The 27,182-nt window shown below is 33.9% G+C and overlaps 1 protein-coding gene across 8 annotated transcripts in view; it reads left to right on the top strand.

The window, feature by feature from the left end:
* rols (zinc-RING finger and ankyrin repeat domain-containing protein rolling pebbles) overlaps positions 1-27,182 on the top strand; it is a 439,138-nt gene that overhangs the window by 274,325 nt on the left and 137,631 nt on the right. Inside the window, exon 2 of one of the 8 annotated variants that reach the window (XM_074169502.1) lies at positions 24,771-24,804. The exons of the other annotated variants lie outside the window; for them this stretch is intronic. Within the exon in view, the coding sequence (XP_074025603.1) occupies positions 24,801-24,804 (4 nt within the window). The 5' untranslated portion in view covers positions 24,771-24,800. The remainder of the gene's footprint in view (positions 1-24,770; positions 24,805-27,182) is intronic. 8 annotated transcript variants of the gene reach the window in all.

Consider the following 27,182-nt stretch of genomic DNA (forward strand, 5'->3'; position numbering starts at 1 on the left):
TCACAAATGTTATTGGGAATTGTGGAATGTCAAGACTAAAGAGAAAGGAATACTCCACAATCTTCACTTGAGGCAGTGTCCAAGCTTCTTTTTTATTTGATTGACTCCAAGGCCAATTAGAATTGGCTGTTAAAGTATTTGATACTTGAATAGAAAACGATTTTTCAAAACCTATTTTATGCCAGAATCTATCTTTATTCGGAATCTTATATGGAACTTTAAATAAACTTTTGAAAAAGTTGGTAATCGAACCAAATAAGAGTATATTCATGATAGAAGGAACTTTGAAATGACACACGTCTTTCTGGTAAGGATTTATCGGTCTTTTCATATTCTAACTGAAATGGAAGCTCTCTGAATTAGGTTCTTATGTGTAATTCATACCAGATCCCATAATTATATTTCAATATTTTCATTTGTGTATATAACTTCAAAATGGTATGACTCTGACTGCTGAGAGAACAGGATTCAAAATTTTGGTTTTGTTTTTAGTTTCATACCAAAATTGAAACATCACTATGTCCTAAAAATCACCAGTGAAATCACTATGAAACATGAAACATCACTATGTCCTAAAAATCACCAGTGAAATTTTTCGTTGTTGCGTCTTCAGCTATATCCTTTTTTGGATGACGTGAAAAGAATCCTTGTCGTTCGAATTGGCGGTGGTCACACCTTACCCAAAAAAAAATGTTCGGCACATGATAAAATACAAAATCTGTCACTGACTGACATAATGAAAGACATATGATATTCATCCAAGTCACGAAATCAATTGTCTTCAACGCATACTGGTTATTATACCAATATATTCTAGAATGGTATATATACAAGGCCACGTTAAACATGTATCTCCGTCAAATAATGGTATCTCCGATGATGTAATACGTTTATCGCACCTATGAGCATTGTTTACCATTGCAAATTTATTATGTTTTCTTACTCGTTGGTTTGTTCGTGCAAAGAATTCTTCTAGTCAGCAATTCGACTGTTTGATCAGAAGACGGCAAAATTACATAACATTGAAGTTGACTAAGGAAAAATAATGCAATGTTAAGTCCAGTCTAAACGCATGCATTTTCAAATGGTTATGCTGTTGAATATTCATTTCTTAACTATCTGAAAATTTTCATTGAAAATGGGAATCCATGGAATAATCTGAAATAATAAATCATTATCATAATTGATATAATTGATTGTCGCGTCTAAATAAGAACATTGCATTGAATGATGTTATTGCTGAGGCGATACTTGGTTCACATCAGTTTTGTTCTTGTGAACAAAACCTTTGGTGTAGTAATGAATATTCAACACTTCGACACGTGTTGCGATCACTGAGTGATCATCTTCAAGAGGAAGATTAAACTGTTTAATATTCCTCTTGAAGATGATCACTTGGTGATCGAAATACGTGTAGAGGTGTTAAAATAACGGTTTGGTGTTGGGCTTGGTTGTGTTTGGGGGGGCGATGGCAAATTTAAAAATGTTTTTTGCTTTCAACACAAACTTTACCGCACCTTTACGCTCAACGCGCGTTTCCTCGTGGAACGCCATCTAGGGGACGATACTAACTATTTGAATAAAATGCATTCAGATGGAAAACACAAAAGTGTGACTTATTTTCAAGAACTGAAAAAGCTCAGCTCAGCCAACTGTGGCAAAAATTTTTCAGCGGCTTGTAAGCAAGACGACAACAAACTCCGAGCTTCCTACAATATCTCCTTGCTAATTGCTCAAACAGGTAAACCTCACACTATTGGAGAGAATTAAATTTTACTGGCAATACTTCTGTGCTCCATAAACCAGCGGCAGATATTATCCGAAAAATTCCTTTGAGCAATAGTTCCGTGCAAAGACGAATTGATGAGATGGCTGAAAACATTGAAGAGTCATTGTGCAATAATCTCAAGACTTCTGAATTCTCAATTCAGTTAGATGAGTCCACTTTACCAACCAATGAGACATTGTTGTTGTCACACGTGAGGTTTATTGAAAATGAGAAAATATATCAAGAACTACTATTTGCCAGAAATTTAGATACAAACGGAGAAAATAGTACACTGAAAACATTTTGTGATGAGAAAGGAATTCCACTAAAGAGTATATCAACTGCTACGGATGGCGCTCCGGCTATGACAGGACGTCACAAAGACTTTATAGCGTACTTACAAAATAAAGGTCCAGATGTGCTCGTTATACATTGCGTCATTCATAGGCAACGTTTGATTGCGAAAAATTTGGTGAGCGGCTCCCTCAATCAATGCAATCACTGCAATCAAAGCGGTTAATAAAATTCGAAACAGCTCTTTAAATGACAAATTATTTATTCAGCTTTGCCAGTGATGAAGATTTCAACCGATTGCTATTTCACACAGAAGTGTGTTAGTTTCCAAGATGAAACTGTCTGACTCGATTTTACAATCTATTTGACTCTGTAATAGAGTTCTTGGAACACAAAGACATAGAATTGCACGACAACCTCATCACTTCAAAGAATGATATTGCGTACTTGACACACCTGTATAAATTATTTAATGTCAGTCTTCAACTTCAAGGTGACGACTTAAATTTGATTAAAACAAAAAAATGTAATGTAATTGCTGTTTTTGTAGCCAAATTGCGCTTGTACAAGAATAATATCGGCAGACATAAGTTTCGCAATTTTCCTAAAATGTCAGCAGTATCCTTCAACAACGACTACTTGCTTGTTTACTGCCATCATTTGGAGAACCTCCATAGTGATTTCGCAGAACGATTCCAGGACATTTTAGAATTGGAAATACCGGACTGGGTGTTGGATCCTTTTTCAAATGTCAACACAGCAGGATTATCCCAGTTGGAAGAACTCATAGAACTGATAACGAACGAGGAAATAAAAATAAAATTCAAAAATGTATACCAAGAACTTTGGCTACAAAAGCCAATCCCGTAATTGTACCCTGGATTGTGGTCCATCGTTCAACGATTTTTGATAGCATTCCCATCATCGTATTTGTGTGAACGTGGATTTAGTGCTGTGGCAACGTTGCTAACTAAGAAGAGAAATCGGTTGTAGATCACTAAACGCGGTGACTTACGGCTGTTTTTTAATAAAGTCGAGCCTGATATCAACAAACTTGATAAAAATCATCAAATTCATCCTTCACATTGGATTAGTTTTGAAATTCAAATTGAAATGTTTGTTTCAATAACATGAATGAAAGTTTTCCTAATATTACAAACTGGTGTTTTACATTACCCTTAACAGAAAGTCTTATTTTCACATGACACACATAATTCAATTATTGAAATAATGACTGCGATTGTGATTCTTAAGATGTAGTAAAGTAAAAACATTCGGGAGGCGCTACAAAATAATTAATTCTCGAAGTGGGTGGTAGAAAAAATAAGTTTGAAAACCTATGGTCTAATATTATATGAATCGATTTGATATCCCTGAAAGAATCTATAAAAAGTAAAAAAAAACTGAAATTACAATGAAATAAAATACAAGCAACAATTAAAAATTGAACTACTAACAAGAAATGAAAATTAAAAGGTTCCAAGCTAAGTTACTTCACTTATTTTTTTTGAGTAACTTGACTAGTAATTTCGGTTTTTTCGGTGAATATATTTGTTATTTTTCAGCTAATCTTTTTAATTTTTATAGTTTTTTTCAGGAATTTCAAATTATATCATATTAGATATGGAAGTCGAAACTAATGAAATACAAAAAAATACTGTCGTTAAGGTTCAGATTACGGCTCATGTGAAAACATAAGTTTTATAAATCATTGAATCTTCTCTAATTCGAAAGCTGTTCAGACAATAATGATACTAGTGAAAATGGAGAAAAATCTGCCGTGATCGATTCGCTTCAGATGTGTCTGAAAGAAGTGAAAAAGCTAGAGTGAACATTGAAATATTTTTAGTGAAACTCGGAAAGAACCTACTCATGAATTTGAAGCTTTAAGTTGGCCATGAAGTTGGCGCCACGCAAATTGTATTGGCAATGCATTTTCAATTTTATATGATAGTTTAGTCTGCCAAGACTTGTCATCGCATTTAGTTGGCAAGCAAGAGAAATAATTAGTATAATAAAATGAATATTTCTAAACAAATTTCGGAATAATAATCTCTCCCAACTATCCACACCGTAGCATCTGGTAAACGTCTGTCAGAAAACAACTACTTCCCCGGTTAACACCACGCTGGATATTGAAGTATAGAATTATATCAGAAGGACATTTATGCAAGATACATCACAGAGGCTAATCTTGCAGACGTTCACGGTGTTGGTAGTTGAAAGAGATTAATATTTCGAATTTTATCCCGTAATATTCATTTTCTTATACGTATGCATCTCTCCTCGATAGTTTTCAATTTTGATGTCTAAAATGATTAGTCGTATTACAATCGCAGGTAAATCTTTGAGCCTAACAACGGTTTAGTTCACAATACAATTGAGGTAAAGTTAATATATAAAAGTATAGAGTGTATTAAGAGTAATGGCGTGGATGTTTTGCGTAAATACATTTTGTACTCATGTATCAAAATACTGTTTCTCAAGACCAGACTGTCGTGAAAGATAATACAAATCAGTTTTTCGCGGCATTGCAGTTGTAGTTCTGCCACCACACGTTCCAGATTTGCCCCCTTACGACATAAATATACGATTTTCTGTCGATTACTGCTTCACTTTCTGAATATCTGTCTACTCTTTCAGAAGATTTGATATGCCTCGCAGTATGTTTTGAATAACCATTTCATCATGAAATGAATAAACATTTATTTTACTAATTATTACGTTTCTCATTCAAAATATGTGAAATGGCAGTTACGAGATTTAACAATCAAGCCTCACAATATATTTAATCAGTGAGAAAGAAACTACATGAGAATTATTTTCATTCATATTTCATTCATGAATGACTTGTTTTGCAAGTCAAAAGAAATTTCAAATTCTTAGAGTTTTCAAATAACCAAGTGATTAATTTGGTCATCATGACAAACAAACGTGCGTTCTCTATTTGTTCTTATATAATATAAACAATTCACACTCTGTAGCCCATTATGAATGAAACCCATTAAGCCAAACTGAAAAAATAACACCAGATCAACGATCGTTCGCTCAAGTCATAATATTTGACTACGATAATTGATGGTAAACTTGGGTACTCAATCTAGAAACGCTAGAAATCATTTGATGTGGTTTGAACACTGTTTGACCGTTTTATTGACTTTTCGTGCTGTATATGCTTTTTCCCCAATGACCGCTGCGATTTTGTAAATATTCACTTGCCAATATTTGACGATCATTCGTGAAGACATTAACGGTTTTGAGTTGTAGAACAGGACGTGATTACTCTTGATTTTTCGGTATCTAAAATTACTGCTGATATCAAACTAATTCCACCGCATCATCTTGACATACTATCAGTATGTCCAGTAACTTTATACATCACAGAATGCGTCAAATACGGTAGTTCTGATTTTTTGCAGACTTGTTTATGATGTTGGCCTAATGAATAATCCAAGTTTGTGTGATTAATTTAATTATGGCCGTGACTATACCATCGAAACTTTTTATGATGGAATGTTAAAAAAGGAAATGAGAAGTATGAACGATGATGTTTGAGGGTGAAGAATGAACTAGGAAGACACTGAAATAAACAACTCAATGAGCAAGGAGAGAAATGTAGAAGAATTGATAAATCCTCATTTATGTAATGGAACACATGTTTCAAAAATGAAACATGTGTACCAAATCTGTGTTCTCAGATATACGCTCTTTTATTTTAAGAGTCCATTCATCACCACTTTTCTCAGCTGCTTTGAAGATTGTTGCACTGAGAGAGAACTCCTCCGCAGTAATGACATTGTTCCGTTTTTCTGACTTCTTCCTTTCTACCACAAGGAACTCTTCAGTTATTTTATCTCCACATAGACAACAGTGTTCTCTGAAATTGAACTGCTCAGAACCTGATCTCGTGGCCCTTGATGGCGTAATATTTGATTTTCCACTGCTAACATCTGTTTTGATCAACTTCGGATTATTGTATTTTATCTGAGAAGCACTGTGCACATATATCTCATTTACGCCCTTCAATAAACGCTATGTTCTTAAGGGAAGTACTCGACGCAAGAAGGGTTTTTACACCTCTTCCCTTCACTAGGCGCACTTGACCTTCACTTAAAGTCTCCTTAGTTATAAAACACAAACCCAGGCTGGGACGGGGATCAGACATTCTGTAGAATTTGAGTTCAAACGGTACTCACTTTATGGGCAGCCGGCCAGTCAACAACTTAAACGAAAAAAAAAATTGGATTATTCAGAACTACCGGATTTGACGCATACTACCCCATACTTTCAGGCGACAAAGTTAATGGATTATGAAGAAAAGACAAATGAAACTTTCTATGTTTTTTACCACTTCTATTTGTAACTATCTAAAGTGCATTTTCGTCCTATACGGACATTTTCAAACTTATACATGTGAACCGTGAACCACGTAGTTACAGCAACATGCATCAATTTATTACTGAATTATGATGGATGAAACTGAATTTTACAGGGTACCTCGTGATGATTTTCCAAGGAAGTGCTAAGAAACGCAGTCTATATCGCGATTTTTCTCGACTTTTCTCTTCAAAATATCAAATTTTGTTTTCGATGGAACATCATACAACACTCTTCAGGTAAACCGTTTGTATAATTTCATCGAGAATAAAATCTGCAATATTAATTGTAGTTTCAATACTACGTGTTATTAGTGTATCTTGAATAGTTCAGATTTCCGCAGTTGAATGAAACAAAATAATACAAAAAACAGTAGTTATGGGTGTGGCGGATGCACATTTTTCAATTTCCAAAGAAATCTGGGTTGGAACCCTCTTTACCTCACTGACCTATTAACAACGATCAGCTGTGAAACAAAAAATATATTCTGCATTTATAGATTTTCATTTTGATTAGGGGAAAATGTATGATACATCTGAAAAAAGGTGAAAAATATAAGTTATTCAATGTTCTACAGTTTAGGCTTCTAATATGTGTGAATTCATTTCAATTCGATGGGTAGGATGAAAATATTACTTCACAATTCATACAACACTGATATTCAATGCTAACAGTTGTTTTGACACACCGTGTCATCTTCTGAGGAAGTTATAAACTCGCTAGGTATGTATGTATATGATGTCATCTCCTTAAATACTGAAAGTAGCATTGATAGGTGGAGAGATACAGATATAATAATTCACAATCAATCTATAATAATAATAACTTCATTCATTTGTTAGGTTTCACACAACATTACAATAATAATAAGTGAATGAAGAAAAATAAGTGTGAAAGAACAATGATTTGATGAAATATAGATATAGTATACAGATATGAAGTTGAACCTCCAAACCATAATGAAAAAATGATATAACATACCTACATACTAGTAAAAAAACACAACAATGGAAACACAATAAAATCTACTATAAAAAAATGGATGTTTGTTGGTTGTTTGGTTGGTTGGTTGGTTGGTTGGTTGGTTGGTTGGCTGGTTGGTAAGTGATAAACTTCTACATCGCTCAACCGATCGTGATGAAACTTGACATGTCTAAGTAATTTTTCATAGAGAAGGTTTTTGGGCTATATCAATTTTTCTGTAACTCGCCACTAGATTGCGCTGTAGAACAATTTTTTGAAAGCACTGTTCTATAACGCTGCGCACGCCTAAGTTCTTTGATTCCGATTCTGTCAAAACATGGGAACAGCAGCGATACAGCAACATAGTACTAGTATCATACATATAAAAATGGATGTTTGTTGGTTGCTTGATAAGTGATAAACTCCTACATCGCTCGTGATGAAACTTGACATGTATAAGTAATTTTTCATAGAGAAGGTTTTTAGGCTATCAATTTTTTCTGTTACTCGCCACTAGATGGCGCTGTAGAACAATTTTTTGAAAGCACTGTTCTATAACGCTGCCCACGCCTAAGTTCTTTGATTCTGATCCTGTCAAAACATTGGAACAGCAGCGATACAGCAACATAGTACTAGTATACTATAAAAAAAAGATTAAATTGTAAGGGTTATATTTTTAGGAGTAATTAATTTTTGGGAAAGAAAATGTTTGCTATCTAGTACCTACTTCATCTTGATACAAAACAATGTGGGAATCTTTCAAAGAAAGGAAGGAAGCAATCAATTCAAAAAAAAGTTACTCTCTGCATAGATGTGTAGATCATGCAAAGAAGTAACTTTCAGACATAAACCGGAAGAGAAAGCCCTTACGAAACAAATACTTTCATATAAACATTGAGTTACACCAAAGAAGTAGTCTTTCCTATGACCACCGAATTATACAGAAAAAAACATTTTCCTACTCAGTTTGTATTCCAAACATTCGTTATGGAATCGAATCAGATATCATTCACAGGATTCCTAAACAATATATTTCACTTACATGGAACACTGACATCCTTACTGGATAACAAGATTTCACTTTTTTTTTGAATTATTTGAGTTTGACACCCAATTTAACCAGGTCCTTGATGAGGCATCAAATTTATTTTAAATTTATATTATATGTTTATAACTGCGCTATTAGCAGTCTTGCAAGAATATATGTTGTGAGGTGTTGATTATAGAAAAAACGTTATATAATTAGACTTTTAGAAAATAACATCCACTGATCTTGAAACCATAACTTCATCATACTTCAGCCTAACTGAATGTTTACTGTGTATAATTAAATAAAGTATTTTGTTTTTTTACTGTACGTATTATATTTACTTTTTTCCGGTCGAGGCATTCTTCACAAGTGAATTTATTGGATTTGAGTCCGCAGAAAATAGTTTTCCAAATCGTAATCAGATAAAGAAGAAAGTTATAGAAATTTCATTCTGTAGGCAATTATTTATGGTTATGACCAGTTGTTTTCCCTTTATTACAATGTAGCAGAATCTCTATTTCTGACAGCCATCTTGGATTAATCAGATTGGAGCCCGGCTCCCTTACCCTTTTGACTGGTGTTTGTCAGAAGTACAAACGGGTCATAGCTGATCATGTGATGGCGGCATGAATGTCCTCAGATATCAGTACCGCTCTTCACAGTGGACCCATGTCTAGCTGAGGTGTTTGAATGAAGATGTTGTTCCCCCGTTGAAGATCTTTCAACGGGGGACATGAAGGCCTCATTCGACCGAGTATCTGAGCCTTCTATATCCGGAGGGGTCGTTTACAGCATAATCTATGGCTTCCCTAACTACAGAATCTCTATTGATTCATTTTTGTTCATTTTCAGACCGTGGAAAGTTATAAATCCAAAATACAGTAATAAATATAAACTCCTCAACAAAAAATGTCTCTCAGAATATATTCGTTGATTTCATCTCGTCCACGTTCATTTCATATTTTAATAAGGATTCTTCTATCCATCCTCTAACAGCGCTCCATGTGAAGTTTTTATTTGATTCAATAGTGCATTATGTTACGTTCCCTTCAACGGTTTCACAAACATCTTTATATCCCATGAGAATTATAGTTGCAGATCTCTTCTTATCGATAAAAGTTCAAAAACCATTCGATTCCGATAGCAATAAATAAGCGTTCGTTGCGTTTTGTTCCACTTAACTTTATGCACGTTCCTATTCAATGGATGCATTTCAAAATTCACATTCGCTACATTGCGAAGCATATAATTTCAAAGGTATTTTATGTCATAGCGAGAAATGAAAGATATCTTAGTGTATTCGTATTCGTTCGCTCTTTGATCGTTTTCGTGGTATTCAGGGATTGTTTCGATTTATGTGGTGTGGCTGGGAAAATGTTCTTGGTGGAAACGTAACGGGTTTTGTTATCTCAGTGTTTCTAGCTTTCTTGACAACTTTAAAACACTATACAATGTATTTGGTGAATAACTGACGATAATGTACTTGGTAAACAGATGACACATACAGCAATGAACTGTCCTTCATTTTAATCAACAACAAATAATATCAGTGAAAACAAAATCAACGGATGAATTTTTCAAAATGACCTCCACCTAGTCCCATACAATGATACGGTCTACTCTCAAAAGCGTTCCGTACATTATTCAAGATGTCCGGAATCAGCAGTTGACATTCCCGAACAATTCTCTGTCGCCGGTCTCCTAGATTTGTAGGCTCAGTAGAGTACACTTTAGACTTTAGGTGTCCACACAGAAATAAGTCCATCTGTGTGAAATCAGATGATCTAGCTGGCCACTCCAGTGGCCCCTTCTGCCGATCCAACGCATTGGAAAACGTTCGTACAAAAACTGTCTCACCCGAACACCAAAATGTGGGGGTTCACCATCCTGCTAGAATGTTATTTAATTTTCTGCTAAATTGTCACCATTTTCTGAAATTTGTGTAATCATAGGATCTACATAGTCTTGTAATAGATTTAAGTATGTGTCTCCATTGAGATTACCTTCAATGAAGAATGGTCCAACAATATGATTACCAAGAATGCCGGCCCAGACATTCATTTTTGTGGAGTTTGTGAATGTGTTTCCATCACCAAATGAGGATTTACATCGCTCCAGTAACAACAATTATGTCTATTAACTTCATCATTCAATATGAAAGAACTTTTGTCTGAAAAATTTGTATTACACAGTGCGGTCCATATGTATGGAATGAATTCATTATTAGCGTTATTATGTACTATGTGAAAAAAACCTGAAACAGGTCGATTTTCATTCTTAAATTGACAATTTACAGTATGAAAATATCATCTCCCTCCAGCACCCCCCTGAATTATAAGCACCCACTCGAAAATTTTAAATAGCAAAGGGGGTCGTGTGGCACCTTGTTGAAAAGGGATTTTAGTCCTCTGTTCAGCAATATAAAGTTTTTCAAGTTTGGTGCAATCATAACTGAGAATATTGATTTTTAGGATGTGAAATTTTGATAATGTCTCTAGGTATCACAAAAATGTACGTTGAATGAAGATAATAATGCCACATAATAATCAGAATGTATTTTTCAATGTACTTTACAATTGATTCAAATGTTCAAAATGACCACCATTAACTTCTTGACAATAACCGAGGCGATTTTGGAATTTTCGTACAACATTTTCTATGACCTCGGGGGTTATTTTGTTAATTTCTTCCTTTGTCCTAACTTTTAAATCAGCCATATTGTTTGGTATATTAAAATATACTTTAGATTTTAAATAACTCCATAAGAAGTAAACGAGAGGAGTCATATCGGGGGATCTAGCCGACCATTCGATCGTTCCACGTCTTCCAATCCACCTGTTGGGAAAAACCTCGTTTAAATAATTCCTAACTGTACGTGCAAAATGCGGTGGAGCTCCGTCTTGTTGGTAGTAAATAGTTCGATCTATCTCATTTGGATGATTAACATCAGGAAAATATATTTGTAATGTAGGCACTAAAAAGTTAATCAAAAAATCTAGATAAACCTCACCATTAACAGTGCCCTCAAAAAAATAAGGTCCAATTATTTTATTATTGATGATACCAGCCCAAACGTTAACTCTTTTAGGATATTTAGTGTGAGTCACACACATCTAGTGAGGATTTTCTCTGCTCCAATATCTACAGTTCTGTCTGTTAACTGTTCCGTTTAAGTGAAACGTCGCTTTATCAGAAAACACTATTTTGTTCATGAACCGCAAATCTGCGTTCAGTCTGTCCATCATCAATTCGCAGAATTCTTGCCTTCTAGCAGGATCATCCTCATTTAACTCCTGAACCAACTGAACTTTGTAAGGGTGGTATTTTTCTTTATTCAAAACTCCCAAAATAGATGATTTACTTACATCATTGTCGGCGGCAAGTTCTCGAGTTGTCTTATGCGAATTTTCCTCCATCTCTAGAAGTACATCTAACTTTTTTTCATCAGTCACGTATTGACCAGGGTATGTATTATTGAAAATTTCACAAACCTCTTTTTGAGTTCTTGTTTCATTACCACAACCAATCATAATTAAAATGTCTATTCTTTGAGTCTCTGACAAATGAGCCATAATTAAATTTAATACGCCCACAAATATTATACTGACGTCTTTCAGTAACATTGAATACCTAAATGAAAGCAGCCTACTAGATTCATATCAATTGTTTGTTTGACTTTTTGTCTAATATTTTAGTATCTTCAAAGATTTTTTCCGGGATTCAAGGTTAGTAAGGAGCGTGTTACAGGAATTGTCTGTTTGATAGATCAGGTTATTGTCAAGAAATGAATAATGGTGGTCATTTTGAACATTTAATTTACTTGTAAAAATTAATTTTCTCAGTTATGATTGCATCAAACTCAAAAAACTTTATATTGCTGAAAAATCCCTTTTCAACAAGGTGCCACACGACCCCCTTTGCTATTTGAAATTTTTGAGGGGGTGCTTATAATTCAGAAGGGGTGCTGCAGCGGGATCATATTTTCATACTGTAAATTGTCAATTCAAGAATAAAAATCGACCTGTTTCAGGTTTTTTTCAAATAGTACATAATAACGCTAAAAATTAATTTATGCCATACATATGGACCGCACTGTAAGATAGGTTTGGGTTATTCGTTTATTTATCGCTGAACACCTCACAGAACTGAAGTCGACGATCGAAATCATCTTCGTTTGTATCCTGAACTAGCCTTATTTTGAAATGATGGAATTTGCAGGCTTTCAAAATTAAAATCGGAAAATCACTAGTAATTGATACACCAGGCGCTCTAGCTACTTGTCTGATAGATTGTCGATTATCCATTAGTACATGTCCTAAAACTGCAACTTCAACTCCGTCATTTCGGACAGGACGGGACACTTCATGTTTTCTATTGTGAACAGAACCTGAAGTTCGAAACTTAGCCATCAACTGTTTAACGTATTGATGGCTCACGTTGGGGCCTGGATGATTCGTATTATAAATTGTTGCACCAGCTGTAGCACATTCATTATTTCGATAATAGGTTGCAACAATGTCTATTCATTCTTCAGTAGAATAAACCATGTTGGAACACAGTGAATAAAGATTAGGCTCCCAGCTATATGAAGGGATCAAATCTAATCTAGCTTGAGAACTTTGAAGGCCAACTTATCTATCTTAAATATCATCTGCAAACAAATCTAGGATACTCCTAGATAATCTATTTTCCAAATAGAAGAAGTATTATTAAAGACAAATCGGATTTGTTATGCAAGTAGAATTTCTCAGGAATAGGCCACTTCAGTTCATGACGTTTTTCTGGCAGGTTTCTCTGGAAAAATATTTTCTGTAAGGGACGAGTCTATAGAAGAAGAACCAACATTCAGACGTATTTCCATGTTTTGATTCTGAAAGTTGTCAACATTATTGTATTGTCAATAGTTTAAAACAGACAACGAGCAGCGGGATTTCTAATTCGGTAAATTATTTTCCACAGGACACTGCACGTTCAATTAGAAGTCGTTCACTATAGTTTGTTTAACATAACACCCGGTTAATTCCAACAGACATCCAATCGTTGGCATTCCTTATAAGCCTGGGACAGCAATAATATTCTATAATTACCAGCGGACACAGAACCAACTTCTCGTGTAATAGCAATATCCGGTAATATAAAAGACAACGGATTTTTACCGCGAGAACGCGACAAAAGAGTTCTTCGCGAAGTCCGATCTTGCAACCTGAACAAGATTGTTGAGAATTGTTTACTCTATCTGTTGAACTTTATAGTCCAGTCATAATATGCATTTCTATTTACAATAATTTGCATCAAGTTGAAAATTGGTACAGGTATTGCGTACACTGTTATACATGACGAAACTATACGAAAGTATACTATGATCTTGGTTGAAAGTTGGAGACCATGCAATCGTCTACAATTCAATTTGTCATACTTATTTTCTACAAATCAGCATTCCCAAAATATCACTAATTCAACAGTTTTGATATAAAATGCATACATCTCCGCACTACCGATAGCGCATATCATATCAACTGAAAAAGTGATATTAATAATGAAACGATACAATCCTTTTTCCATTTGCAAATTATGGATTTCAGATGTTTCTCTGGAACAGATAGAAGTAAAGTTTCAAGTATTGTAATTTTCTTCTTACCCCAATTTTCCATACAGAGATCAAGGCCCAGACACACTTAAACAAGATGATTCAGACGTTAGCGAAAGACGCTATAAGTTTTACTCGTTTTTCATTCCGTGTATTTTTACAGAACATTGTTATCTTCACTTTTCTATACCATAATTTTTTCTTGCTGCATACTTATGTCTGTAAGAAAGAGAACCACTTTGTATTGATGACTTTTGAAGAAAAGTTTAACTAGTAATTCTGCTTAAACAATTGGATCATTCAGTTTTTCAATTAAAGTAGTGACATATATACTATTGCTTCACCTTTTTTGAAAATTGCTGAAATAGAATCGTATACAGATAAATATCCATGCAAAAGTTTATCTGTTCAATGATTGTAAAATTTTGTGTATACATGGGCCAATGAAGTTGGAGTTGAATTATAGGTTTATTCATCTATTGCACGAATTAGGATACAAACATAATGAATCCAAAAATGTGCTCATTTTACATATGAAAGATAATGTGGTAACAATATATAATCACAACAATATATAATAAGACTATATATGTACATTTTACTAGTAACGAATATGATAAAATATATAATATGATAAATAATTATAAATCAAAATAGATTTCATATAGTTTTTAAATATCAGTAAAAGCAACCTCAGTTTTTCAATATAATTGCAATAACAATTGAAGAATCGGACAATTCTGCATAAAGGAGACTCTTTACCTGAGTTGGTTTTTTGTAAATGAGGTATCAGATGAATCATGATTTCGCAAGTTTCTGCAAGGTGTATTCAATGAAATTTTTGTTATCAACTTTGAACAGTCGATACATTTATTGAATAGTTTGTAAAACATTAATGTTCTTGACATTTCTCTCCAGTCTATAAGAGATAAGAGGAAACATTTTTTTAAAACTGAAAAGAGATTTCCGTTGAAATTTCTGTTTTACGGGCTAATTGGTTAACGAAATTCATTTTGAACACTTTCAATTCTCTGTTGGTAAATTATATACTGCAGACTCCAAATTCGCTCATTTTTGCTTACATTGAAAGTATGATAATACATAGAGGCCATTTAGAAGTGCATATCAGTATTTTCGGTGTTTGAAATAAAAAATATTTCAGAAATGGTGATTCATAGGAGAAGATGAGTACAATTTTTGTAGAAAATTGCATGATCTGAAACTTTCATCACCCCTATTTTTGCTGCTACACCGAACATCAACAAGAATATTTTTCAGCACACATGAGATTGATAGAGATCTTTGTTATTTCAAGACACATGAACGAATTTTCAGCTTTATGTGAGTTATTTCAAGCTTACCACTTTTTTATCGCTTATTTTCACTGGACTATCTAATAGAAAGTCATCAGTTCACGGCCATAGTCGGTTGGTACTTGAAGATACTAACTATGACGGCGACGACGACGACAAAAAATTTGAAACAAATTATAAGCGAGGTTATTAAAGCAAGATAAAAGTAGTGTTGCTGAAGTTCATGATCAGACTTGTCTTTGTTGTGAGTAGTTATTTCATAAATAATTACGGGTGTGTTCAGATTATAACCGGCGGTAAAACGAATCAATTCACCGAACACGTGTTTAATTGATCTTATAGAAGAAATAATTATATCTGATAATTTTGCTCGCGTTCAACTATATCCACGGTGGAATTTTGTACTAATATAAAATTGTCTAGTCGATGATGTCCGATGAAAATGTTTATTTTCTCAACATTTTGGCAATTTTAAATCCTTGTGAAAGTACTCACCATGCCCACCTAAATAAAAATTGTTTTTATTGGTCCTGATCGAGGTCTGTAGAGATGAATGTTAGTGTTGTCAAGCGTAATTTATTGTAGATGTTTACTGCAGCAACGCACCTCTAAACACATTTTAAATAATAATTTATAATATTTTTTTTCACATATAGTCAGTGACACCTATCAGAAAACAACTACTACCCTGACTAATACCACGAAGGGCGTTGAATTATATCCGACAGGCGTCAGTGGAGGAATATTCACTGAAGTTATTCCTGAATATGCTTTTGGAAATACAACTGCCGCAATAGATTTTCATTAATGAAACACACTTGCAGACTGGTTTCGGGCTGTTTGGCCACTCGTCAGTGCAGAGTAGTGTCACTCCATTAACCTACAGTGTAGGGAGTTGAGACTGGTCTGAACGAATTGTTTAAAATTAAATCATTGTCTCAGAATATTGTACTCCATAAATTGATGCTATTGATATTTTTTTCAAATTTAAGTTTTCTGTCTCTCTTCAGCTTGTTACCATATGATGTGGAACATATGTCGCGATTTTGTAAACTGTCAAGTGGTAATCTCACTTCGAAGTGTTTTTTAAAATGTTTTTTTTTTATTGAAATAGACGCGTCATGAGACTCCCAATCAAAATCGAATTTTACTAACTTTAGTATTAATGGTTGTGAAAAGTTGCAGCCTTGTTACTCATATTACAAATTATATTTCAGATATCGACGTTTAACACATTTGTATAGGTACCTTATGATATAAAGGTTTATTTGTCTTCTCAGTCTTTCTTGAATTTATTATCATATCATATTCGAATGGTTTTGAAACGGGTTATCGAATCCACTTTTATCTACTTTGTTGCATTCATGATGAGTTAATGCCCTTATGGCTTTCGTCATGAATAGAAAATAATACGTTCATCAGTTTAATTAATGAATTCAATGAATGTAATAGGTCATAGTCGAGCTCCTGCCAGACATCAATGCAATCTTCATTGACTAACTGACATTCCTTATTCATTCAGATGAATTGACAATAAATTTATTGCTTCATTTGCCACGTCTGACGATCATAAGAAAAAATCCGATGTTGAATAGGTAGCATGATATTTTATTCATTTGAAAACTCCTCCATAAAAAATGAATATTATTAAGTATATTCTTGAAATTTACGCAACATGCAGTGATGAAAATGTTAATATTCAACGCAAGTTGGTGCCTCCACATTTCGTAAATGATTTCAGAACACTTTAATGAAATGAATTAAAACACTTTTGTCTAATTACCAGTAATTGATTTTATTGTAACAAATTGAAGAATTAACTGTCTAAAACAAATTTATTTCCAACAATATTTCACTAATCACCAACTAATTTATTTATAACACTTGGCAACTAACGCTTAATTTATTTCCACTATTTGAATTTCTTGTTTAGCCGCTCGATTCACATTCTGAACTGCCCTCTTGGGTCGGGAAGCCGGGCTTATATAATGTAACGGTTCTTTCTAGAAATCTGTAGTCAGTTAGGTGCGGCGATACCCGACTGCATTCTTTCGCGGTGATGTCATGTATTTGTTCGCTGAGTCGGCCTTCATCTCGGTCAGGGGCGGCTTCAAATTCGTTACATTATATATACTACCGGTTTCGGGATTGACCCCATTCAAGTATATTATACTTGATTATCAAGTAAATTATACTTTGATAATGGGGTCAAACCAGAAACCGATCATATAAATAAAATCAACTAGTGCTAATTAGACAAAAGTGTGTTTATTCATTTCATTAAAGTGATCATGAATTATCACAAAATAAACAAGTCATCAACCACAGATAATGATTTCAGAACACTTCTAGATTGGAAATTTTCTGCAGGAAAAATACTTTTGATACCTATAAAAGAATCATTCTGTTGCCACGTATTGGAAATGCATTTGAGCATAACTTTACTTTTACTATTCAAATAGGGAAGTATTTTGTACAAATACCATACGCGTTTCGCTACCCATAACATAATCAGGACACAATAAAGACTTTTTCATAAAAACAATGTAACAGAATATTTCAATTGTGAAATTTATTTTGAAATCTCTTTTTTATAAGAAAGATGTTATCAGAATCGAAGAATATTGGGGCAATCATTTTAGAAATATAATCAAGAGAAGGTTTTTCAAATATTGTTTTGAAAATCAGACGTCAGATAAATCATTAACACTATGTTGAATGCTGCACTATTCAAGCACTTGAATGTAATTTTGGCTTCTCTTAGATGGCGATTGCTCCTAAATGACCTATTTGTCACGTTTGCATGGTACAACCCTATGAAGGTTCAAAGATAAACAAATGAAAAAAGAATGCGTGTTTACTTATATACGCACGTAGGAAGTAATACTTGAATTGAAGTATATTATAGTGTGCATTTTCTATAATGTTATCCAATTTGGTACTGAAGAGCCTTAGGGCAAGTGTCTTACGGCGAAACATCGATGTATACCAGTGAGGATGACAGTGTTCCATGTAAGTGCAATTTGTTACCATTCATTTAAAGTAGAACTCATGTGAATGATATCTGATTTTATTCCACAACGAATGTTTGAAATACAAACTGAGTAAAGAAAAGTATCTGCTGTATAACTCTGTGTTCATATAGAAATATTTGTTCCGAAAGACTTTTTTTCATTCGTGTAATTCAATGTTTATATGAAAGTAGCTGTTTCAGGAGGACTTTCTTTTAGTTTGTGTCTGAAAGTTACTTCTTTGCATGATCTAGACATCCATGTATAGAGTTACTTATTTTCAAATTGATTACTTCCTTCCTTTCTTTGGAAGTTTCCCTAATTTTTTTTGTATCGAGATGGAGTAGTAGAAAGCCAAAAACTGCCTTTCCCAGAAGTAATACTTGTTTTTTTTATTATTTATTTGATTTTTCGTTAAAGTTCATTCACGTATTCCGAATATTTATTAAAGTTCATTCTAATACTATCATCATGTTGTACTGTGTGTGGGACAACCTGACGATAAATTTTATTATTTAAAATTTTAAGATTACTTCAAGAACGGAACATTTAATTAAATTTAATGGAATAATTAAATTTTTCCAGACTTTAATAATTTTTATTTGTATATATTATTAATTCATAAATTGATTTATTTATTCAGGGTGGCAGCATTGCTTCGAGCAAGACAGCTGCACCCCCAGACGAAGCTTCTGTTCACTTTGGACAGGAGGAGTCTGGCCAAATGCGCCCGACTGAGAAGCAACGGCCATATAAATTAAAGAAGAAGAAGCAAACTTCACGATGTCGGCTATTCGTAACATGTGCGTGCGCATCGTAAAAATCTACGCTCATCATTTTTCCCTAACGCGCCAAATGAGACATAACTTCAAAAAAAATCTTACGAGTAGTTTATTTTTCCTAGTCCAAAAATGAATAATTTTCATTTTGAACTACAATCAACAACAGGGTAATTCAGGATTTTGCAAATAATATCATCAGAAAATAATGAAATCAGTAGTTTCAGCACTTGGTAAAGTGACTATTGGTAAATACAAGGAAAACTATGAATCGACTCAATATGGGAAATCAATAATGCTGTTTTAACAACAGCGGTTTCGAAAGTCCTACGCGTAGGCAGTGCAAACATGAAACTATTGGTATGGAATTGGTATTGGTATGAAAGGGCAACTGTCTTTCTCAACGGAAATGAAATCAAAGTTTTTTTAGAGTAGGATCATGATGAAAATATACAGAAAGAGGAAACCGAAGAGTTAGAAATTGGGGTTGATAAAGGGCATTGTGGGCACAATATACGGGAATATTAAAAGGAGGGAAGGAGGGTCATAAGTGAAATAATAGAAGCAATAGAAAGAGAAAGACTATGTTTCGGAATCATTAATTGGCACTCAAGAAGAGGCCTATGGAAGCCACAATATGGAGAGAATTGATCTTGTGATAAGGGCACCGACAAAGCAAGAACATACGCAATTATATTTCTGAAACATATCAAAATCCTGGAGCCACAACAATAACAGGAGAACTATAAAAGGGAGATGAAGTGTAACTGCATGAGTAAATATATGCCCTTGCAAAACAGTTTGGGGAAAACAATAAATGTATGGTTTTCAAGCAGATATGTGATCGGATACAAAATGTATCAAGTTAGAAAAGCTATGATAGTTGATAAGCCTAGTGAAACTAGTCTTAGAGGAAAAGAAAAAAGGAATAAGCTGGAATCAATTAACCATGGTGAATTTGGTTTTGAGATGATTTTGATTTTTCAAATTTTTAAATGAAAGGCAAATACATGATGATAAGAGATGATAGAAAATAGAACAATCATGAAGGAAGACCCAAAGAAGGCCAATATATCAGATGTCTTTTTGGATATTTACAAAATGAAACATATGGAAAATAACAGAATGACTGAGATGAAACTGTATAAAAAACCAGTTGTTGTGATACGTTACACAATGGATGCACAAAGAACTTACATTTGGAATTTTATTAATCATTACTTTCAACTTATTGAAATATTGAAAACCATCCGAAATTTAACGGTTTTGATACAGTCCACACCTATATGATGGAAGTTTAGATCAGGTTCTAAAATTACACCAGCTTAGTTTTCTACTCTTCTACTCTCATAAAATGTTTACGTTTGAACAAACTTACTCTGTTTACAAACTCAAGCAAGATCACCATTATATATTTCTTTACTGTAATTATTTCTTTACGTTTCGTTAACCATCACGAATTATTGCTATTCAGTATCTGATTCATCGATCCACTGATCATGGCATAGTGATAATTATTATCATTCACATTCAGGATATATTTGATTAAAATAGGATGGGGTATTATTAGTTCTGCCTCATCAAAATTACCAAATGTTTGCCTTTTAAACCAATTAATTTTTAGAAAGCAAACAATCCTTCAACTTGGATCGTAAAGTACCGCAAAATATAGTCCCATTCCACCTGTTTGGCACCATTGAGAAGAAGCTCGGGTTATTCATTCAGAGACCCGCGATATTATTCAATACAAAAGAGTTATAAACTTGAAATAACAAAAGTTGAGCTTCGAACATAAATCGCGCATAACTTTCTGACGTCCGTTGCAAATGAGAATACCTCGAAGCTTAAATACTGCTTTTCTGTCATCTATAAAAGCAATAATTCACGAGATGAAACCCCATATCACTCCTTATTGATAATATGGACATTAATTATTCTTAAGTGCTCAAGAATCCTTTTTATATTTGCATGTAAATCCAAGTAAGGTACACCGTATTATTTTCTTTTCTGAGGCTTTTGTGATTTATGGGGTCTTTTGGCCATTGGTTGGCTCAGTTTTGGCGTATCGCCTGTATACCTGGTAAATTATGAGCTTCGCTGGCGCTGCTGGAATTTGAAAGAGTTCGATATACTGAGGTAGGATCCATGGTATGAGCTTTTGCATTCGGATTTTACGTGCAAAATATTCAGTAAAAAAAAGATCGCTGTGGGCATGTGAATGGCTTGTGTTGTCAGATCAATCATACTAAATGAACTTCGAAGTATTGCTATTAGGGGAACTGTTTTGTTATGTCTGGCTGACAATTTATCACAACATAAGCAGGTAATCAAAATAGAGGATTCGTGTTATCATCTCGCGAGGTCGTTTTCGGGGTATCTCAGGGGAGTGTTTTGGGTCCTTTAATTATTTTCAATCTACCTAAGTGATATGGATACCATCCAGGGCTGTAAATTCATGAACCTTTTTGCAGATGACACTCTTTTATCAATTTCAGGAAATAAAAATAATAAGATGACTAATTTTGATTATTGTGCTAATTTATTATACTCATTTGACCAAAATAAGGTATAGGGTTCACAAAAGTTGCAGAATGATGGAATGAGGATTATTTTACAAGTGAATAAGTATACCAGTATATCAAACATGTAAAGTAGATTGCAGTGGATATCTGTTTCTCAAAGACTGTACGAGTTAGCAATGATTTTCATTTTCAAACTAGTAAATAACTTGCTTCCCACTCATTTTGAAAAATTCTGTGTATATAGATTTCAGATACATAACAACTCAGCAAGAATGAGTAGCTCCCAAAAATTTCACCTTCATCTAACGAATTAGACTAGTACGACAAAGTCTTTATTTCATAAAGGTTTTAATGAGTTTAATAAACTACCGCCTTCGTTAAAAGATTCAATAAATGTTTCCAATTCAAAACAAACCCATCAACTATATAAAATTTCATCACTGATTTGTTTTTTCTGTTTTCTAATATATCTGATATGCATATCTACATGTTTAAAACACTCTGGGATCACTTCTTCTAGTGTCATTTCATCATTTTTGTTAACATCACTTCTTCGTTAATTACGTATACATACTAATGATTATGTGAAATGAATATTTTATAATAGTGTGTGTCTATAATGTCTTCAAGAATTCAATAAATATTATTATTATTATAAGTCACACACTTTCTTTCCTATATCGGAAACACGCCAGATAAACAAAGTGTGTAACGAAGATAAGAAAGGTACTTACTTACTCAGCAAGACACTGAACAAGCTATCTGTCTTTTTTATACACGGCCATCATCGAATTCATCAATCTTCGGAAGATTACAATTATTTATTGAGAAGAGTGTGTACTTGAAATCATCTAAATTGCAATCTTCAGCAACTATTTGAAAACGTATTATATTGTCGGGATAGTGATTCGTTAGAAACATCGTTCGGAAAGGAATTTCAATTAGTTGAATCGGTCTAGACTCCAATTCGAGGTTGTTTAGTTTGGTGCTTAGATATAGTCGTGTCATTATCTCGATATGGTTTCCGACACTTTCGATTCCCTCGAGTATTCTTCAGTTCAATATCACAAACAGCAGATGTGAGTGTGCGTGAATATTGTGAAACTTTTAGATAACTCTGTACCATCGCTGTACATACCCATACAAGTGAAAAAATAAAAAACAAGATTATTTTTAGACTTTACCTTTATCACTGACACCAGAATGAACCACGGATATTATATTGATAAACTGAATATGAACATTTTTGGTGAATATGAAGCCTTTGTTCATCACTTGGGGTTTGTTAATATGGTTCATTTGTATTTTGATCAATAACTCTATTTGGGTACGACCTAAACTCCATTTTGTTCCACAAATATTTTCTTATTTTTTCTGGTTTCATTTAGATAATTTGTTTCAAAATGGCAGTCAACCCCCCTCTCCCCCGTCAACTAGAATATTTCAGAAAAGTCCGTTTGAAGGTCCTGATAAAGGTGGCCCTTCAGTTGTTGAATATTTTCGATCAATAATGATTGCAACAATTCTAGGATATGTGAAAGAGATTATACACGACAAATTAAAGCCCAGAGCCCAAAAAATGTGTATTTAGTCATTTCAAAGTAAATTCAATATATCATCATGGCTTCTCTAGTGGCAAATCAAGCCTTTCTTATCTTATTTTCAAACTGTATTCATGACGACAGACAAAAATTATGTGTTAGGGCAATCCTTTACGATCTATCGAAGGTTTCGACACTATTGACTTTGAGCTTCCATGGTTAATAATCGATATTTTGTCGTGTATAACCTCTTTCACAAATTCTACAAGAATCTTAACTTTGTTCAACGGATCTGGGAATCCCTGAGGGCTCCATCTTAGGTCTGCTAATATTTTTTCTGAAGATCTGCCTGCCTCCCTGCCCATGTGACCACAGAGTTTAATATTATACAGGGTGTTTATTTAAAATTCGGCAAACATTCAAGAGACTATTCCTGGACTATTATTTTTTGTCCTTTGATGATTTTCGATAGGAGCGAAAAAGAATTTCGACAATAACAATTTATTAGTAAATATTACAAGTAATGTTTCTTAATCTACAAAAACTGTTGAAAATGACTTGCCCCCGCTCGTATGCAAGAATCCCATCTTCTCCTTATCGAGTCCCGAACTCTTTCAAAAACACCAGGATCGTTTCTGAAGGTTTGAGTCCGGTGATCGAGCAGGTCATAAGTGAGGTCCACCTCAACCATTCCAGCGATCTCCGTATGCCACATTGCTATTCTGTGCTATGCCACATTGCATTTCTTGAAATCAAAGGTACATCCTCCAGAACCTGAGGTAGCGTTTGTTCCAAAAAGTTGCGGTATACCTCGCCGGTAAGTCTTCCTGGCAGAAATACCGGTCCAATTAGGAAGTCACCTACAATTCCCATCCAAACGTTTAACGAGAATTGATGTTGAAATCGATCTTTAAACACCTCATGTGGATTTTCTTCAGCCCAAAGAGGGTTATTGTAAAAATTCCTTATGGCGTTTCTTGATAAAGTGGCTTCATCGGTAAAAAGAATAAGCGTCAGTAGTTGAGGAATTTGAACCAATGTTCGCGAAAGCCATTGACAGAATGCAATACGTGGAAGAAAATCTAAATTTTTGTGTAATCCTAGGACACATGTACAGTTTTCTACATTTTATGCGAGTTCTTCTGGTACTTACATTACAATTATCAGTAACATTATTAGAAGTTTCTTCTGCAGTCTGTTCTGTGTTTACATTCTCCTCAATTCACTGTGCAACGAGCTAACGCTCATTGATACTGTTTCATTTAGCTTGTTCAGTTTGGCCAACATTCTTCATACTGACAAATTTCAAATAGAGGCATTTAATGGTTTTATATTTTATTTCTCAAATTTCACTTCTTTATTCTTATGTCCTTTTTGTCATTGTCTATCGTCAGTGTTGATTGTTATCCGATTTACTGTCATAGACACACATACACAATCTTGATGAAGGAAAGAAGGAACGAATTCTAACCATATCCACATTTACATAACGTTGTACCATTTCAAACATACTCTATTAAATAGCTGTATATTACTTTCATCGCTGCATTTCAATTTACTAACAACCGATTTTCTTCTGTTACAGGTATGTAAATTACGGGATTTCAATTCAAGAATGAGTGAGTATAAAAACATAGCATGTAATTTACTTGTCCACCCATAAAGAGACGTTAAATAGGTCACAGATTTTCTAGTCATCGTTAGATGGTGAACCTACAGGCATGTAAGGTTTTTTTATGTCTAATAATAATAACATAACGCCATTACCTATTTAATACTGCCACGTTGTTGTTTTTATCGAAAAAATATTAATTTAAATTCTTTGATATAATGAGTATGGAGGAGAAACAATTTATTATTGAGTTTGTTTCACAGCATGTTGATGAAGAAATGTTATGGTGTAATTGACCAATCAGTATGCCTGGCGTCTTTGTTTAACTCAATTTCATAATAATAATAATAATAAAAATAAACGTCTTCACTCTGTTAAGATGGGTGTTCTGATTATTGGAGTTCTTGGTGGAATACCGGCCTGCCGTATAAAAGCAGAAATCTTAGCCAGACAGATGCAGAAGGTTGTCATTCTTGTCGCAATGCTTTTGCTCAGGGCACATGATTCTCGGACTCAATGATCACTTACCCCACGACGTGGGGAGTGGTCTTTGTTTGATAATGCTGGCGCGCCCTCCCGAATATGTCGGGGCTTCGGGGGATAGGGCCTGAGCAGCGCATAATTCGGTGAAAAAAAATAAAAAAAACGTTTTTAATAATACGACCACAATTTTTTGTACAGTATTGAGTTTAATTTAAATATATAAAAATATAGCAAAAAGGGGAAGTTCAATTTTCAAGGAACTGCGAAACTATTCTTCCACTTTATCTAAAAACGTATCTGCATGGGTGTTAAAGTAGCACAACATTAACGTAAGTATATGAATAAAGACAGTGACTGGCGATGTAGCTGAAAACTATTATGATACAAAACTAAGCAAGCAATGATTGGGCATGAATCACTCAAAGAGAAAAAAATATTGGAAGAAGATAAAAGTAGATAGACAAGCGAAATGGTTAATCATCTTATTGATTTTGAAAACAATATAATATCAATTTGATTTTAAACTGAGAGAGTGACAATTTTTTTAAAAGTTTAGGAATATCATTGACTACTTTTGCTATCTGGTAACTGAAATAGCGTAGGTACTAAGTAAATATTATGATAGAGGCAGGTAGCATGCAGTGTTCTCAACTTCTTTGAGCTTGTGAAATATTCTGTACATATGGTAGATTGGAACAACTCACTGTGGCTTTCTTTTCAGCCTTACATTCACTATACGACAAAAAAAATCCTTTTATTCCAGGTAAACTTTTAGTAATAAATTATTTGATAACAGAAAAACGTAATAAAAATGTACTTTTCTATGTACTGTTTGGCAGTCTAAATTGGCAAAATACACGAACTTATCTACCTTTTTCGGATGCCATTTTAGCATAGCTATAATTTCAACAAAATGTAGGCTCATTTAGGAATATCAGGAGAAATATTTATAACATTTTCATGACGGATACTATTTCTACTGCTACTGACAAATAACATTTTTGATGCCATTACTATAAAATATTCTCGAACTTCCTTTCTATCAAAATTACCGATGCTCTCACATTTAAAGCATGATGTCATTTATATCAGTGAGATGTCTTCAAGATGTACAAACTAGATTCTAATTCAAAAAGTGTGCGTACATTATCAACTATAGTTTCCACTGCGCCTTTTGGCTTCCAAGTAGTAATTCCTCTTCATCAAAATGGTGTAGATTTAAAAATGCTACGTAAGTGATATCAAAGGTTTGTGTTTATCAGGACAGGAGTGCGACAGCTGGTTAACGGAAAAACAGATTTTTTTTAAACACAAGATTATAATAGTGGTATGCTAGAGTGAAGTGTTCTATTTCGAACCTTCGTAAGAGTTTGGTGCTTCCATCAGAGGTTGAGTCATGTTTGAAGATCATCAGTGTTATTATAAGATTGACGGGTTATACTTGTTTTCTTACAATAGTTAGTTTGGCGTATATTTGACAATACAGTTGTTCATCACCAGTTAATAGTTCTATTTTCAGTGATTCAACAATAAGCTCTGCTCGCTTGAAATATAGTCTTCATTCTTCTAGCCTTCCCAAAATCTACCAATTTTGATATTTCAAAAAATAGCTGCCCAAATCGCAAAAATATATGAATTCAGGGAAAACAAATTCATTCCCACTGACATTTCAAGCATAATTAACTTTGGTTGAAAGAAGATTGTGATTTTCAAATTCTGTTCAATACTAACAGTACTGGTTTCCACAAAGTATCAGCCAATGCCATAACATATTTTAAAATCGATGGTTTCAATTGGAATTAATTACCTCAAAGGAGTTTATACTGGATCAGAATGCAATATTTACTAAATTATCCTAAAAAAGAGGGTTATGAGTGAGATATCAACGACATTTTTTCTTCG

The sequence above is a fragment of the Leptinotarsa decemlineata genome, unplaced genomic scaffold (genome assembly GCF_025532065.1).
Source record: "Leptinotarsa decemlineata unplaced genomic scaffold, Ldec_3_MD MMD2_P_RNA_scaffold_5, whole genome shotgun sequence".
In the NCBI taxonomy this organism is placed as follows: Eukaryota; Metazoa; Arthropoda; class Insecta; order Coleoptera; family Chrysomelidae; genus Leptinotarsa; species Leptinotarsa decemlineata.